The 17,983-nt window shown below is 37.9% G+C and overlaps 1 protein-coding gene across 22 annotated transcripts in view; it reads right to left on the bottom strand.

Moving 5' to 3' along the window:
- DLG2 (discs large MAGUK scaffold protein 2) overlaps window positions 1-17,983 on the bottom strand; it is a 1,040,325-nt gene that overhangs the window by 206,822 nt on the left and 815,520 nt on the right. For all 22 annotated transcript variants that reach the window (XM_055702908.1, XM_055702907.1, XM_055702910.1 and 19 more), the window contains one exon: window positions 10,049-10,151. In XM_055702908.1, the coding sequence (XP_055558883.1) occupies window positions 10,049-10,151 (103 nt within the window). The remainder of the gene's footprint in view (window positions 1-10,048; window positions 10,152-17,983) is intronic.

Here is a 17,983-nt window from a genome sequence, read left to right as displayed (position 1 = left end):
CAACTTTATGTTGTCTGAGATTTTTCCCACTTTTTCCTCCCTCCATCATAACAATCACTGTACTAACTTGCTTCAGGAATTATTTCTGAGAGAAGGTGTCTAACTAAAGGCATAGGGCTCAAAGAATTTATTTCTGGCTTCGTTAGGAGTTCACCTGGGGAGCTGGGGAAAGCAACTCCACCTACCTGCTCAGCACTTTCCTAGTAGCAATGTCCCAGGGACACCAGAAGAGGCTAATTCACCTGGCCTTAGCTTTGCCCATCCAGCCTCCGTTAGCCACTGAAGTCCCCTCTATAGCCAGTGAGAAGAGTTGCATCTCATCCAGAAAAAGGCTGAACGAGCTCAGCGAGGCTTATGTCTCCCCACTGAGAGACCCTGGGCAACCAGCTTAGGCAAGAGCCTCCTTCAGAGTAAAAAAACAAAACAAAACAAAAAAAAAACAAACCACCAAAAATTTTCTTAGTTTGTATTTGCCTAGCTCTGTAATAAAATTGAAAGAAAATCCCTCTACATGTCAAGAACTATAAACTTTAAAAATATGAATTGGGAAAGGCTGTCCCTAACACTTGCATTGACCTCTCTGTGAATTCTGTGCTGACAGCAGCCACAGCACCGGGCCAAGAAAATCCCCCATATGCCGTCGCCTCCTGTGATATTTAGCAATGCTACTGTAACAGCTGTCACTTTATGTCAGGCTTGCTGTCTTTCCTCAGTGTGACATCTCCAGAAGCAGGCTATATTCCCCACATCCTTTGGGAAACTTTTATTCCTTCACATTATGGATCTTGAGCCTCTCTTATAGTTGCTCTTTTGCTTTTGTTGATATTTTGCAAGCAGAGCAAATGACACCAGAACTTCACTCTTCAATTTGTCTCTTTCTAACTAAACACTGAAGCAAATGCACCTTGACTTTACAGGAGGGATTTGAAAGCCATACTTCTTTTTTTGTTTTCCTTTTCTTTTTTTTATTTTTTTTTTCTTTTTAACAGCTTCAACAGCAGTTCCCTAGGAAACCCCAGGAGAATATACTTTTAATTTCAAACCAAAACATTTTGCTTGCTCAGTATTTTCACATGAACTACTGCAGATAAAGCTTAAATCTTTAGTATTCATATTCTCTGGGGACATAAGCTGAACACACAGGGATTGCACAGGACTTATATTTTAGTATTAGTTTAAGCACATGAGTGTCAGTAATATTGAATGTATTGTGCAATTTCATCCAGTTCATGAACTGCTCTGTATTTTTAATTGTGTCTCTATATAAAGTAATTCACCTGAAGGCAGAGAAAGCCAGGTTTCTAGTGAGCTTCTGAACTCCATTAAAATAAAACATGTTAAACTGTTTGGATTAAAAAATATTTTTCTGAAAAGTCCTCAGTACCTTTGATAGACTCAATCACACAGGACCAGTTTCACAGTACCATAAGAGCCTCTAAATTTGAAGTTGTGTAAGTTATCATGAAGACTAGGAAAAACAGTAGCAACAAAATAGAACAAACATATACTAACTGTAAGAAGGAAGAAAAACCCTGATACTGAAGGTAACTAAAAAGCAACGCAACATAGAAACAAACTGTATCTTTGCAAAGTACAAAAATCAATAAGAAACAAAAGCAAGCACCTTTGAAAGTAAATCGTTGGAAATATATATGAGCTTCTGGAATCATATGATGTATGAAATGATATCAGCATGAAAGAATTAAAATAGTAGAATTTTTGGTAAAATTTATTGCTTAAAATGTAAAAAAGAAAGTAAACACAACAGGTCTTTAGCATGTAATGCATTTTTTTCCAGATGTAAAGCACAATTAGAAATTGAGAAAAGGAAGAGAGAGAGAGAAGAAAGAAACACTGAAATGGTTTCAGAGATAATGTCAAGATTTTCCTCTGTTCTAAAGCAAATTATCCTTGGGCTGCTCCCTGCTAACTCAGCAGCACACTCCCAACTGCAGCTCCCCATTCCTTCTGCTACGGTGAGACTCAAACACATGGTTGTGAATGTTCCTCTATTGCCAAAGATATAAACCCAAGGTATTAATTAAAAGGAGAAACTATTCCTGTGGTATTAGTGCACTTGCAAAACTGTTTTTTCCTATTACAGCACTACTAAAGGAATAGTACACGAATCCATACATGTCTTTTCCGTTGTTAGAAGGTCTTGTTTTCTGAAAAAGCTGTCATGGAAGGGCAAAGCCACAAGTGAAACTTATTTTAGAAAAGGGGGAAGAATTTGTAGCCCATACTTAATAGTTAAATTAGCAGCTGCAAATGTAACAGCTGTTGCAAAAGAAAATCAACTCTCTATTTGTATTCCCAATGAGACTTATGCATGATTACCTTAACAAAACAGTAAAAAGAGGAAATTACTAAACTGTAATTAATAAATTGCCAAAGAAACACAATTAATAAGCTTCAGCAGGAGGATTTAACAGATACACCTTTTCCTTTGTATATGTAAATATAATTAAGCAGAGAAGGCAGTATACGAACAACAAAAATACTAAACAGGACCTGCACTATAACTGAAGGTCAAAGAAAAAATTGCAGAAAAACCCCAACACATAACTTCATGTTACCATGTTTAAAATGAAAAGAAGACAAGACAGTTTTAAAAGAAAATTATTTTCCTGCACAATTTCCTACAGTTGACACTGACAACTTTATGGAAGAATACACCACTTAAGAAAGTTTAAAGTCTGTTGATAGAAACAAGAGCTTAAATATACTGAATGACAAAATAAGTACTTAAACTGAAACATTTATGAAAATGGGAACTGAGAAAGCTCAAGAGTCTGTAAGGAAACAGCAAATAGTCTAACAGACTAGGATGACTACATGAAACAAAAACTAATCTGTAAAAAAAAAAAATTAAGAAAATCTATCAAAGCCATAACTTGTTTCATGCATGAGGTTTGCTGGCTATTTTAGATAAGGAAAAAAAATCTGCTTTTTATAAAATATTCAGTGCTGGATGAATTACACTAAGTAACTCAACTGGGAACGTGATCTTTACATTTAACAGTGGAATTAAAATATAACCTTTTGTGACTTAGGAGAACCCTATGAAGGTTTGACTTTAAAAGAACATTTGTAATCTCTGGTGCTTCTTCCACTGTGGCACCTCAAGAGCCCCAGAAATACCTGTCCATGCTGGGGCAGTGCCCATGTACACAGGCAGAGTCACTTAGGGACCAGAACTAATTTGCAGTAGAGTGGAAGCCATGCTGAGGACAGCTCAGGCAAACAGAAAGGAAATGTGATAAGAGAAAATAATTTGACAGGAGATCAGGAGATTTTTACAATGAAAATACGGATTTGGCTTTTGCTTTTTTTGGCTGGTTTTTTTTTTTTTTTTTTACTTGAAGTAAATCTAGTGTGAAGTTTGCAATGAAACTATAAAGTTGAAGACTTTGCTCCAACAATGTAAAAATAAAAGCAGTATATTCTAAATAGTATGCAGTAAGCAGAAGCTCAAAAGCGCTACTGAAGGTAAGGATCTTACATGAGCGGACAAGTGGGGTACTGCCTTGGCAACTGCTGCACTTGTCCTAAGGGTACTAAAGTCACATTTACTAGATCAAAAGAAAGAAAAACAACAAATACCAGCCTCAACATATAACCATGTACATTAACTGCTGCCATAACCTGGAGCACTGAAGGATTAATTTAAGTGCCAGAGTTTTAGCTTTGCGCACACAAATATCATTCGGCATGATTTAGTGCCTTACATGAAGTTGTGTATTGCAGCCACACAGTGCTGTTAAACACCTTAATTTATACAGAAATCTGTGCAACAAAGAAGCAATTTGCTGCTTGGTGAACTTCTGCACTTCCACTGAAGCAAAACATGTTATTAGAAGCCAGAGGACTAATTTTGACAGCATCATCTGCAGTCTGGCTAACCCCTCCTCAATGAGCACTTCATGGACAAGCAGGGGAGGCATAGGCCTGACATTGAATCAGCTAGAGAAAACAATTTACTTTTCTGTAACTTATTAAAAAAACTTTATCAGCAAATAAGGAAACAGTAGAGTTGGAGATGCCACTGTAAAAAAAAGGTAAAAAAAAGAAAAGAAAAAATTAGCCTTTGTTTTTGCTATCTGAATGAGACTGCAGTCCTTGTCTCCTACACAGGAGAATTTTGGTGCATTATAAACTACTATCAATAAATTAGGATCTGAAATAAAAACTTCTCTGGTTTTGGAACAACACATCTTATCTGGTGGTGGTAAGTTAAAAAAAAAATACTCTAATATAGGAAAACAAAAGATACTACCATAATACTGCCGTAATATCAAGGTTTCTCATTTATATTACTCCTTCCTTCTCACTTTTCCTAACTTTAAAAAATGCAGCAAATTTCTCAGTACAACTCACTCACTAAACTTCAGCAGGACAATCTATGAAACATACCTCTAAACTGTTTTTAGCTTTTATTAATCTTCACAGTGGTGATATCTTCCAGTTGAGGACAAGGAGAGGATTTTTCAACCCCCTCTGGTCAGTAGGACATATTCAGTGCTTGTTGTGTTCTTTCTTTTTTCCCTAAGCTGTTGACCACTGTTGGAAACAGGATCCTCAGCAAATGGGCCTTTGGTCCATTTTGGTCCACTTTGATCCAGCTTGGCCATTCCAAGATTATTTTATATGCTTTAATACACACGCATGAAATGCAACCTTAATATCTTGCATTCTTTGGCAATTGGATACAGTGGCTTCCAGATGAAAGCCACCTGCTGCAATGCAACTTTATCCAAGTAATTAAGCTACATTGATTTTCAACAGCTGGGAAAAGCAGCCTTTAAGATGAGTATTCACATTTCAAAGTATAGAAGTGACCTCAACAAAAATGAACAAATACAATTACTTATTTTTCCCATATATTTTGCATCTACTTTATTCCCACAGCATCTGGATAGGTTAAACATCTCAGGAATATATGTGACTGTTGTACCAAAACAAGAGACAAGAGTTTGTACAGGGAATGAGATGGGGGAAAAGAGCTAAAAAGTATCCATGACTGTTCAGGGACAGACCCGAGAAAGTAATCCCTAGATTTTTGCTCTGATACTTTTAAAAAAAGCAGATCTCGTGCATTAGTAGGTCAGGCAAACGTGTAAGACAAAGAGTACTTCCATAAAAGTGGATGCTGCTTATGGAAGTTCGGTCTGTCACTGTGCACGATGCCAGCCTCCCAGACCCAGGAGCAAAAGAATGAACAAGTGAATTCAGTACCACAGCTGCCATGAGATGCTTGTAACTGGAGGTGCAGCCCTCTGATAATTTCCTTAGCTCATGTCTGCAAAGACACTGCCCACCACAGCACCTCTCTGCCTGATGCTCTTTCTCCAACTGCAACTCAGCTACTCACCGCACAGTAGGCACCGAGGCTCCGAGCAAGCAGCTAATTCTCAAAAGGTGATCAAGCAGAAATTCTCTCGCTGTTAACAACTTTTTGACCTCCTCCTCATCAGCCGGTCTAATCAATCTCTAATCAATGAATGTTTTCCCTATATGCAAGCTGGTAAGAAAGCAATTTAATTGACCGGCTTGAAAGATTTAAAGCACATGAAACTTCTGGGTGGTATAACAGTTTTGTAGGTGCTGTTGTGAGGGAATAGCTGCAGAGGCACTGCAATGCAGCACAAGGCAGTTTGCAGACCACTGACACCGAATGTTTTGTAAAAGTCTTAGGGCTATGTTCTACCCTTCCACGCTGCTCCAGGGGGAAGGGACATGAGCATTTGGGACTAAAATGTGCAATAAAGTTTTGCAGCAGCTTCATTAGGAGCCCAGTATTCTGTCTACCCCTGCTCCCAAGCTGTGCCTTTCAGGACAAATTGTCACTGTTTCAACCAAAGTTCACTTTCCTTTGAACGTATATTTCAGTTTCACTGACAAAATGTTTTTTTTTTTCTTAACTCCTTCCACACTGGGCTTTAATTTCCAACTGTTATTAAAATCAAAATATGTCCAGCATAAAAACCTGGAAGTGTAAAAAGTGTTTCCCTATGTGGTATATATTCCCATTTTATTTTCTAATTAAATTTTTAATAGAAACACAGTCTTCCACCCCAAGATTATTTCCCAGACCCAGGTTTTTATTTTGCAGAAGAGAAGGGCCCCCTCACTAGCTCCATATTTTAGCAATGTTTTAAAAGAGATCTGAGAGCTGCTAAGCTATGGGGAGAGTTAAAATGTTTCCAAGAGTATTAAAAATTGGAAAGCAAAGCTAAATATAAGCAACCAGTTCCTCTTCTAAGGTTGTTCTAAGTAGGCTTTGGTCCTTAAATTCCCTTTAATTTCATTTCAGCCATGTGCAGAAGACGTGAGCTGCACATGAACACAAAAAGCCATCTTTCTGAAGCCTGTGGGATGGCTAGTGTACTTGGAATATGTGCATAAACCTCCATATGAACTACATCCACAATGATTGTTAGAGATCATGATGCTTAATCTTACTTGAGCTCTATTTACAGAATACATGCATAGATAATACAGAGTACACAGCTTATTTTCAGGTTTTAGAATAAAAGTCAGGAATGACTCTAACAGCCCAGAGGGATGGCTGCTGTTCCTAAGGGTACAAACATACCCTCTCACTGTCGAGCTCTGATTTTTTTAAACTCTGTGATCTGTTTTCCTCTTGCTCCTACTAATCTTTATGTATTTTTGTTCACAGAATTTGCATTTCTTGTTTCGATTTTCATACCTCTTCTTTCTCTTTTAGTTCTCAGAGAGATGAAGGAAATAAAGATGGTGAATGTACACGAGGAAAACGGGGACTGAGGAGGAGAAGAGCTGAGGAGCTCTTCTCCATTCCTCGTGCTATCCCCTGCATTTCCATTCACCTCCCTCTCAAGAAATCACTATTTGTATCTTCCATTATCCCTTTGTTCACTGTATCTGTGCTCCTTTACAGAATTTTCCATTTCCAAGACCACTTTCATCTAAGGGACAGGCAGTGTGGTTCAGATAAGCACCATCACCAACCACAAGTCTGACAGCATTCAAAACAATTTGTGATGCTATTCTGTTTTATCTGAGCTAGTCTCTGCATTTGGTTACTCCAGACAGGATGAGAAAACAAAGTGCCATAATATTATGAAGAAAAGCTATTCAAATTGATAGCAAGCACTAGATTTTTTTTGCAGGAGTTGCCATTCTCATGAGATTTGCTGCCAAGTGTGTACACATAAACATGAGCAGAGTTCATACAAGGCTTAGACGAACTTCTGACTGTTTGAAACAAGGAAAGGGAAAGTTTCAATTTGAAAGCTGTTTCTGTAGTATTCACCTCATGTTCTTCCCACAGTAATGTATATTATTTAATTTTTGAGACATTGCCAAGATAAGTGTGTTGTAAGTTTTTTCTTTACAGCGCAATCTAAATTATTGGAACATAAGGTTTTTCTACTAATAATTTTAATTGCTAATCATCAGCTGGCTTATAGTATTGACTAGTACTTACATCATTATCCCTTAATACCTGAAATACCAATAGCTAAAAGTTTAATCGAATGTTTTTCTTCGCAACAACATCTAAAGGCTTAATAATCTGGAAAAGATTTTTGAAAAGTTACTGGTTAACCTTTGCAGTGGCTGTTCTTGGATCTTCCCCCCAAAACCTGAAGTTGTAGTAACAACAACTCAGAGCTTCCAGTATGAAAATGGAAAAATTCAGCTACATACCTCTGCTTATGTACTTTACTAGTTCTGGAAGCATTTTGAAGTGAGGACCCCTTGAGGGAAGCACACACGTACGGTTTTAAGATGGTATCTTATGACTACATTCCAATAGATGGGAAACAAGTGTTTCTGTTATATATAATATAAACTTAAATAAATAATTAAAAGGTAAATAAGGTATAAATTATAGAGAAAGGACAAAAAGGATTCTGCAGGAAATAAAATAAATGTTTATGCTGATACAGTGTGTTTGTCTTTCTGTGTGACCTGTAAATCCTTAAATAATTCTCTGTGAAGGTTATTTAAATAACTGTTTTAAAACTGTTTCATCTTTCTTTGTTGCTGGGAATTTTTTAACAAAGAAATACTTCATTTCACATCTGTATTTATGCAGTTTGCAGCAACCAGCATTTCAGACTAAAATGAAATACTTCAGCAGTAAGACAGCACAGGCTGGACAGTTACTAAATGCTCTCACTGCTCTAAATGATTCAATCATTTCCTAAAAAAGGTCTAACTTTCAGACCCTGTTCTTCACCAGCTCCGCTCTTCTCAGTATGTTTTGAACCCTTTGGGTGAACAGGAATCTGGCTGTGCTTCACCGACAAGTCACGCAGCTGTGACTAGTCTGCCCTCAACAGGGTTTTCAGTGAATGGAGCAGTGTTACAGGAAAAATGGAATAAATATGCAATATATTCCGTGATAGATTTCATCAGCATCATTTGATTTGCATGTTCACCAAAACTGAATTTGACAGAGTACAGAGCTGGCAAAATGTAGGGGGAAAGTCTGTCAACTGAAAGTTCAACTATAACAGGAAAAATCCATCAAGCGATGTATTTTTTGTGTATTAACAATGGCATAGGATGACTGTGAAATGCCAGTGATCGCTACAAGTGCTCAGACACCATGGTGAAAATTGCAGTATAAAATCGCCAGACAGCAAACAGGACTGCTGGAACTAATGCGAATATAGTTTTCTTCAGAGTCCACTGCAGATAGCTATCTGTAATGGAGTTGCATTTCAATACTTTTCCTTTGAAATAACTTTGATTATTACTTTTGAATGTTTATATTAATGTTCCATTGATTTAACTAGACACTTGCAATTTCATTTGCTCTCATCTGCCCATTTCTTAGTACAGCTTAATTTATTCTGTTTGGTGACTTCAGTGCAGACAAACCAAGAAATGGATGCATAACAGATCTGAAGAACAATTTCAAGTTTAACTAAAATACCAGCTGTTTTTCTCTTTGTGTGCTAGCATCAGGATCCAGAGAAATGAAAGAAGGTACCATGTGTGATAAATTCTGGCAGTACTAATTCATCCCTGCTGCGTCTCTGGAAAAACTGACCAGCTGAACCTGTTATTAGAGCTGTTTTCTTTCACCTGAGACCTACATGTGTGCTAGGCTGGGCACAATCAGGCAGAATCAACAACTTGTGTTGGCAGGTCATAGCTAGAAACAGTTACTGAAAACTGATAAAACGGTGCCAGCAAGTCTTCATAGACACCTGCAGTCGCTGAGCTCACCTGGGAAGTTTCACGGTAACAACTACTGTGGAGGAAGGTTACCTTTCCTATCAGAACGTAATTTTCCTTTCATGAATTCCTTGAGAGCCTCAGGTAGTCATTTGGGTCATAGCTCACAGACAATGAGAAGTTCTGCCACTTAACCCTGGACTCTTAAAGTCAATCAGTGCCTGCCTCTTCCCATTGAAACTAGCTTAAATTCCAGAAAGCTAAATATTAGACACCAAAAGCTGGATGGGATTACATTCCACCTTAAATATCTTGTATTTTTCTGAATTTCCTGTTGATGCTTTTATTTATAAAGCTGTCATTTTCTCCAGTAGAGTACTTGTAATATAGTCTAATTGCCCTGGAGTTACAAGGACACCATCCAAAAGCACTAATGGGAAACCCTATGCATTTGGCAGGAAGCATTTATCTTTGTTTAATTTTGATCTGACTGTCCGAACCAACTTCAGATCCACCTAGTGTTTCTGTTTATTCTTATCTTTTGCACTATCTGTGTCCAGTAGGAGAATAGAAAAGAATGTAAAATGAGCAATAATGAAAATAATATGATTAACTAAGTGTTGATTACTGCCTTATTATATGCCCATTTAAGGATAGTTCTTACAGATGCATAAAATATTTCTAAAAGCACAGTCTGTAACAGAAATACAGCCATTTTCTTGGGATAGAATTGCCACTCAAATTTTCATTCCAGATGACTTCTGATGATAGCTGGGAAAAGCACTATCTACAGCAGCCTCATCCTATTAAATGGGTGGCTTTAAAGTACTTATCTTTTACCATATGTCTTTAAGTTTATTATTTTGCTTACCCTCCGGCTGGTATTGTGCTATGATTGTTACCGTCTGCCCTGCTCCTTTTAGCGCAGCTGCAGCCTGCTCATGGGTAGCACCGCGAAGATCAATACCATTCACCTACAGAAGGAATGCAAACAACAACAGATCTGAGTAGTTTAACATTAGATAGAAAGACAGAAGTGTGTTCTTTTAAAATATCTGATGAATGTAAAGGTCAGGTTGCCCAGCAGCAAAAGTGAAAGCACAAAAACCAAAAAGGCTGAGGATGTTACCTCTGACTGGCCATGAGGATGTGCACACCGTAGTTTGCCTATGCTCATCCATGCCTATTCTCTGGCCACCACTTTTTGGGGTTTCCTGTTCTAGTGAATTTACATTTTTGGTCATCTCTTCATCAATCACTATCATTTAACATATAAGATTCAAAAGATAAATTGTTTTCTGGTGCTTGAAGGTCAGTGTAGAATATTGCAAGCAAGGAAACTGCTCCTTCAGCCAATCTCCACGAGGCCAGTCTATAGCATCACGGAAACCTGGAGATACATAGAGCATCTCTAATGAAAACCGCTGGCTGGACAACTTCCAGAGCAGAAACCCCACCTGTTGCTTTCTTTTCATGCAGCCCCTCCTCCTATTGCCTAGAAAAAACCCTGTGTCTTGCACATGACAGCAATGGAGTTGCTATCTGATACAGCTTCATCACCTCTGCCTGTTTGACATCCACAGACCTTTCCTCTTTATATTTTTTTTGCTGCCTAAGCAGTGGATCTACAGCAGAGTAGAACAAAGTAGGGAATCCACCCTTAAAACTCAGGGGAAGTTTCAGAACCCTTTTGATTTGTATTTGTGATGTTACATGCTTTGTCAGCAGCATTCCAAGGAAGAGACAGAATTCATATATAGAATTATTAACAGCTCCAGCAACTTGGACGTTGCTTTCCAGTGGGAGTGTTACTGTCCGGCTATACTGAAGTGTGAGAGATTTCTTATTTCTTTATAATTTATCTGTCTTTCCTCTTCACCTCTACACTTTTCCAGTTCATAATGTTTCAGTGAGGAACAGGAAACTTTCAAAATGTGAACAACCTCAGCAGGACAGAAATCCATTTCTGATTGCTCAGGAAAAGAAAAGAAAAAAGAAAGGAAATAAAGGGCAGGGGGAAGAAAGAGAACAATGCCATAGATTTCACAGGCAAACAGCCCAAACACAAGCCCCAAATTCTCAGCCATAGCAACCATTTGTGTTTATTTTTATCAAGTACTATCACAAGATGGCTAAGCACATACTGAAAACAAGAATTTTATTTTATTTAAATATTAGTAGCTTTTAAGGTTTACAAAAATAAATTCAATTCCATATAACTTTACAAATAACAGCTATTGAGACTGTTATGAATACATTTATTTAGATCAATTAAATCTAGAAACTGGCTCATCTTTAGATAATTTTAGAGAATATGATATATTTGGGAACACATTTAGCTATTTAACATGCTTTATGAGAATAGGTATGTATGGATCCCCATGCTGTTACAATCATACAGACAATCTGAAGCTAAGCTGTGACAATAATTCAGTGTTTTGGTACTGCCATATATTAGCATCTTTCGCTCATATATTTCAAAGCGTTATATGCTGATAGATGCGCTCTGATAACGATACAATATTTCTGTCATCTGAACTGCACAAAGTTTGTGTTGTTTTTAAAATTTCTGTCTAGATTGTGTAAAGGGAAGTGAGTATCTTTATTTAGAAGTAATGCTCTAATGCTCCTGAAAAGAAATTCTGAGCATAGGGCTCAGATAATGAACTTCATAATTTGTCTAACACAAGAGTTCTCAGTTATCCTGTTTTCCTGTTTGAAAAGGATGGTTGTAAAAATGGCTGATAGAAGCTTTCCAGAAAAATGAGCCAAAGGTTTATACGCTTTCATCAAGGTTGTGTACCATAAACCTCAAATTTGGTGGATGGCAAGACTAATATAGACACCTAGAAAAAAAACTTGCTGAAATTCAGTCTAGGAATGTAGTATCTTAGAAGGCAATAATTAAGTACATTCTAAAATAACAAAGGAGAACTTTCAAGGCCATAAAATCTAATCTACGTTAATTCACAAAACTGAACATACCTAAAGTAGAATATGATAGCAATTAGGACTTATTTTGCAACATCTGCGGAGAGTACAAGCTTCCTGAAAGGAGCACAATTTAGGCTACTGCTGTGGAAGAAAGACTTGTTTCGCCCTACCTTTACTCAACTATGGTATTATGAGACTTGATGCTGCAATGCCATGAGCATAGTTGTACCAACACTGCAATTACTCATTAACTCAGCACTGCAGTCACAGCTTTGGTACTGTGGAAGTCTGAGCAGAATTTTTAAGTTTAGGCAGCACAGTGCCTGTACCATGCCATAAAGGAAACCTCAGCCTTGATTCAGTGTCTCTGAAGAAGACAATTTTGAAGCCAAGTCACCTTTAATTTAATAGAGAACTGGACTGTTATCTATGTGTTTATCCCTTTCATAACTGGAGTCCTTGAGAGAGTCCTGAGAAAGAAGCAATAAGATGAACTGAAGAAAAGCTTAAAGGAACATTCCTGAGTTCCTGAGCTGGGGAGATGGATATGGATGATGCCACCTGGTCATTATTGGAATGTCCGAGGCGGGGGAAAAAAACCCTCAGTATTTTGGTTTAGGCTTAAGCTTGAAGACTGTAGACTTCAGGTGAATACAAGCCTCTCTTAAGCAATATAGCAAAACATTGTGGTGGTCTGTAAGAGCTGTGTTAACAGAACATGAAGCTTTAAAAACCAGTAACAATTCATAAAAATCTATAAATAAAAGAAGAGGATGTATGAAAGGATAAAGAAACCACAAGTTTACTCTGACAAACAATCTATCTATTTGTGATCTAATAACTGAAATCCTAATAATGCATCAAAAACATAAATATAAGACAGGAATTCCACCAAAGTTAAGTTACACAAACATTTTTCACTTTTCCACAAAGCAACACGAAGCCACTGAAATGGCAGTTGACTTCTTTCTGCCCTTTGCATGCTCATTCTGGAAGAAACGATTGCCTAAGGTGCAAACACAACACATTATAGTGAGTGAATTTATCTGAAATTAAGTTCACTATTCTGCTAGGATATAGGCGGGGATGGACACTTGAGGAGTACTTACAGGCCTGAGTGGCTCAAATTAAAAAAGCAAAGAAAAGAAATGTCAGAGATCAATCCTATCTTCTGGATTTTTTATGAAGATGATAAACAAGCTAGACAAAACAGCTTAAGTAATGTTGAACAAGTAAACGACCTGACTACACTGACTACACTAGGTTGCCAAAATAGTGATCTCCTTCTTGAAGATACACAGCTGCATCTTCAGAATGAAATCAGTCATTGCCAAATAGGTAGCTAGAAGTCTGTTCGTATGCTATTTTGCTCACCAGTACCTGACAGAATCTCACTGCAGAATAACCGCTGTTATATTTAGAAAGAGTTTATAACCTAGTGTGACTTTCTAAAGAACAAGAAGAGAGGATGCTAACTTGATTTCTGGATATTATTTCCCAATATTTAAAAGCAAATATAATCAAGTCCCAAACCTTCTAGTTGAAAAACAGCATTTTCATGTAGCAACATTAAATCTTGTTGAAAGACACCATTAATTTACACATGATAATCAAATTCTTACCTTCAGGGCAAAATGAACAAGCTTCTGCAAGACTAAAACAAATAATACTCTGTCCTGCCTCTTCCTCCAAAACAATGTCTTAATTGTAACAATTGTGCATGGTGATATTTTTCCCTGACATGATCTCATTGCAAATTGCTAAATCTGATTTCAGTTACTGCTTTCAATTCATTTAACATAGTTTATGTTAAGAATAATCAGTAAAAACCCAGACGAAGTTGCAAGTGTGTGCAGGAAAGTTTGGTACCTATCAAAAGTGTTTTGTTGCTTCCACACCCCCTCACTGCCCCCCATTAGATGAGCTGGCTTCCTTTAAGAAGTGTTACACAATAAGAAAAGTTGCACTGATGTTCTGAGCTTGACTGCACAATCCTGATGCCTTGGCCCAGAATGAACTTGACTGCACAATTTCTAAATGCCTAACTCCAAAATGAATTTGACATAATGGAAATAAGAAGAGCCTCCAGCTTATACAGATGTCTGTCTCTTCTGCATGCTGTGGCAAAAAGCAGTTAGAAAGCTTACAAAGAGAAGTGCTGCAATGGAAGATTATAGTTTAAAACTACAGACAAAACTGAACTGAAATGGAGAAAAAGATTAAACTATAGTTCACAGTAATTATAGTAATTGCCTTTGCATTCATTAACTCAAAGTAGAGCATGATCTACTTCATTAAATACTGAATCATAATCTAAATGAAAGATTTATAGTTTGGATAGATCGAACTCTTCTAAAATTGGAAGAGTTATAGTCCCTTTAAAGTATCTGAATAGCCCATATTAGCACAAATTGGTTCAATTCTGAACAGTGCCACTTAAAGACTTATTACAGTCCAGTTGTCTTCTGTTGGAATGCTTGAGCATGATTCCTATGTAGGTCATTCAAATAGAGGCTAGCAGAATAATCTGTTTTATTTAGCCATTTATTTATTTAAGCTACCTTATTTTGTGTTTCTACGGTGATTACATGAACACTTGGAATGTCTTGTTGAATTGCAAAGGTAAGGAAAACAACACCCCTTCTCTGAGGAGGAAGCATAAAGGATTTAATTTCATTTCTTGTTTGCATTATCACTGACATAGCACAGTGTTTTTACACAACTAATTAAATGGTGAAGAAAAGGCACTTTTTTACCGTGGAAGAAACAATACAGCAGATTTTTCAAGTTGTGGCTGAATTCTTTTGTTTGTTAAACGCATAAAAGAAGAGCTTTTGGTGTCTGGAAAAGCAAACAGAAGTCTGAGTAGAGACAACTCTTTACATCCAGAATTGCCATTGTTTGCATTTGGAGAAGATACAAGGAACCCTATTTATCTGCCTTAATTTTGCACATCAACTTAAGTATTCTCAATCACATTAACAAGAGATAAGAGGAAAGCTGAGCCACTTCTCCAGCAGCCCTGCTTAGTGATTAGAAATAGAATGCATAGCATCAACCCTTAGGTGATGGAAGCACAGTCTTCCAGCAAGGCAGGGAAAATCGGGAAAACACACATTAGGGTTGATCTGCCCTGAACATACACCTGAGGAAGACTTTCCTCACAAGCAGGTGGCATAAACTTTCCACCCAGCTGCCCCCACAACGGTGACAACCGATGCAGTGTCCGGGAAAACATACGAGAATTCTAAGAAACTCATGCATGTCAGCTAAGCACAGCCCTGGAGCAGCAACATCTGGGGATGGACAGGCCACCCCTTAGCAGAGCCCAGCCCACGGCGGCGCTCGGGGCGGCAGCTCCGGGGGCGCGGCGGCAGGGGGCGCTCAGCACCACGGACAGCGCCGGCTCAGCACCACGGACAGAGCCGGCAGCCGGCGGGGCGCTGCTGGGAGGTGCTGGGAGGTGCTGTGCAGCCCTCGCCTTGCTGGTGAGGAAAAGGTTTAGCAACAGAGAGAAAGGAGAAACGCACATGGGGGAAAGAGTCTTCACTCTCCAGCTTAGCTTCTGTTACATTTTGAGGCTCACTCCATTGCTTTTCTCTCTGTTCTCACTTCTAATGTTTTCTGCGCCTACATTTCCCTTCAGTTAAAACTGCTTCATTCAGCATATACAAGCACTGTGGTTGACTCGTCTTGAACTCCACTGAAAACCTATCGTGTCATGCCTGCTTTCTCCATGCCCAGCATCTTCCTTCTCTCTTTTTACGGGCCAGCAATTTCACTGACCTTTTCAATTTTCCATGTCTAGCTACCTCAGAGTTATAACTTTTGCCTCTAGTAAGCTGGTCTTTATGCTCTGATGAGTTAGGCATTCCAGAGACAAACTCTCCTCTCTGGAAAACAAGAACCACTGGGGGGTACAAGTTATATCATTTAGTATGCATTTTTCTGCCAGGAAGTTTAAGGAGACAGCTAAACCAGCTGAAAGAGGTATCAGAGCATTACATCTCTGAAGCAGGAAGATAATTAATATTATATTATTGAATATATACATGCTGCCTTTTAAAGTAGGAATCAACAAACTTTATGACTCACCAGACCACATGAATCATTCCAAATGGTACCTGTTAAGCCTATAACCATAGGCAAAGGCTTATTTTTTAATCCAAACCATACAGAAATTCTTCTGGTAGATCTACTTCCTATGTGAGTGTAGGTTTTGTGAATGATGCCAGATTGGCTAACTTTGAGACTGAAATAATTTCACTGAAGAGTTCGCTTCAGTGACAGCTTAAGAGCCATTTCCTCTCAGTTCCATCAGAATTCCTTAAAATTTGCTTAAATCAGGTTTGAAATAAATGACAGCTTTTGAAAAGGACACATAGGCTCACTGGAGGCTAAATGGACATGAAACTTATTTCATCCAGGTCACTAAATAGCTAACAGCTCATTCAATTACCAGCCTGGACTGGATGTGATCCAGCACCTATGAGGTGTTCAATGGCATTTTGTTTCATTGCTAAACAATGAAGTCTAGACAGAGGAACACGTATTCTTTTCATATTAAGACAATTGGTATTGCCAATGAAAAATATCATATACGAGTACCATGCTAGTTAATAACACTGACCAATATTTATTAAATTTGTTAAAATGGAGTGCTCATCATCAGCTCTTAAATTCAAATCTAGTTGCTGCTTTTTTACCTTCCCTCCTCCTGCATCATCACTCAAAGACCTTTATATTTCCACCACTACCTAATCTCAAGAATCTCACTGCAGTGTCATCTTTTCAAGCCTTCGCACATTCCGTCTCCTTTGCAGTTCCTGCTGTCTTCCTACTCCAAATTGATAAAATATCAAATTGTTCTTCTTTCTTCCTACAGCTTTTACTTTACACATTACTGTTACTTCCATTCACTTTACTGCCTTTCTGAAATAATCCTCTTTCTCCATAATTCTGTTTTCAGCATTTGGATTTCCCTGTCTTCTGCTTTCATCCTGGGTCATTGAGACATCCCCCTATTAGTACCATTTATTCCTTATACCTTGGTTTCCACACAGTTCTAAAAGGTATTTTTACTTTTAGCATATCGAAATAGCTAAACTATAATTGATCAGTTCTGCTCATAATGCTGCAGGGTTCTTGTTCCACATTTGAATTTAAAAGGCTAGTATAAGCAGAAATAATTATTGAAGTTCTCCTGCTTCTGAAATGAAGTAAGGGTTCCCATTTTAACAAGTGCCTTATAACTCAAAGATGATAAGAACCTAATTCCAGTTGAAGCCAATAAACGATAGGTACTCAGGAACTGAATTAAAAAGGTAAAACAGTTTTAGAGGCTGCTTAGAGACAGAAGGGCATTGGTGATTTCTCTGACTCCAAGCACTTAGTCATGCATTTAAAAACTGAAATCTTTGCCTTGAACTCTACTTGATAGGTTTTTCCATATTTTCATATCCATAAACTATGGCAATGAGGCCTGTGAGAGGTGAGATGGCCATTGGCTTGTGTCATGGCAAATCTGTACTGAATTAAATCCACTGACCATGAGGCGGTGTATGAATGGTTGAGTGGTAGTTGTCTAACTGGAATCTCCAGCTCATGAAGTAAGTGTTCAGTGCTCACATTTTGTATTAAAGCTACCTGAATCACAACATTCATAGTTCGTTTACGGCTCTGCAGATAAGGATTATGCGACACAGACACTTTGAATAGATGATGCTTCATGCTCTTAAATAAAGCATGTTTTTTAAAACCAATGGAAAGGAAATAGTGCTTGTATTCTGTAAGGGTTTTTGCTTTTGTTATTGTCCTGGTGGCTTGCTTGTTCAGATAAAGGGCATATCTATCTTGTTTTTTTTCCAAAGGA

The sequence above is a fragment of the Falco cherrug genome, chromosome 2, assembly GCF_023634085.1.
Source record: "Falco cherrug isolate bFalChe1 chromosome 2, bFalChe1.pri, whole genome shotgun sequence".
Taxonomy (NCBI): Eukaryota; Metazoa; Chordata; class Aves; order Falconiformes; family Falconidae; genus Falco; species Falco cherrug.
Note: the sequence above shows the minus strand (reverse complement) of the source record. Positions and strands in the feature narration are given on the sequence as shown.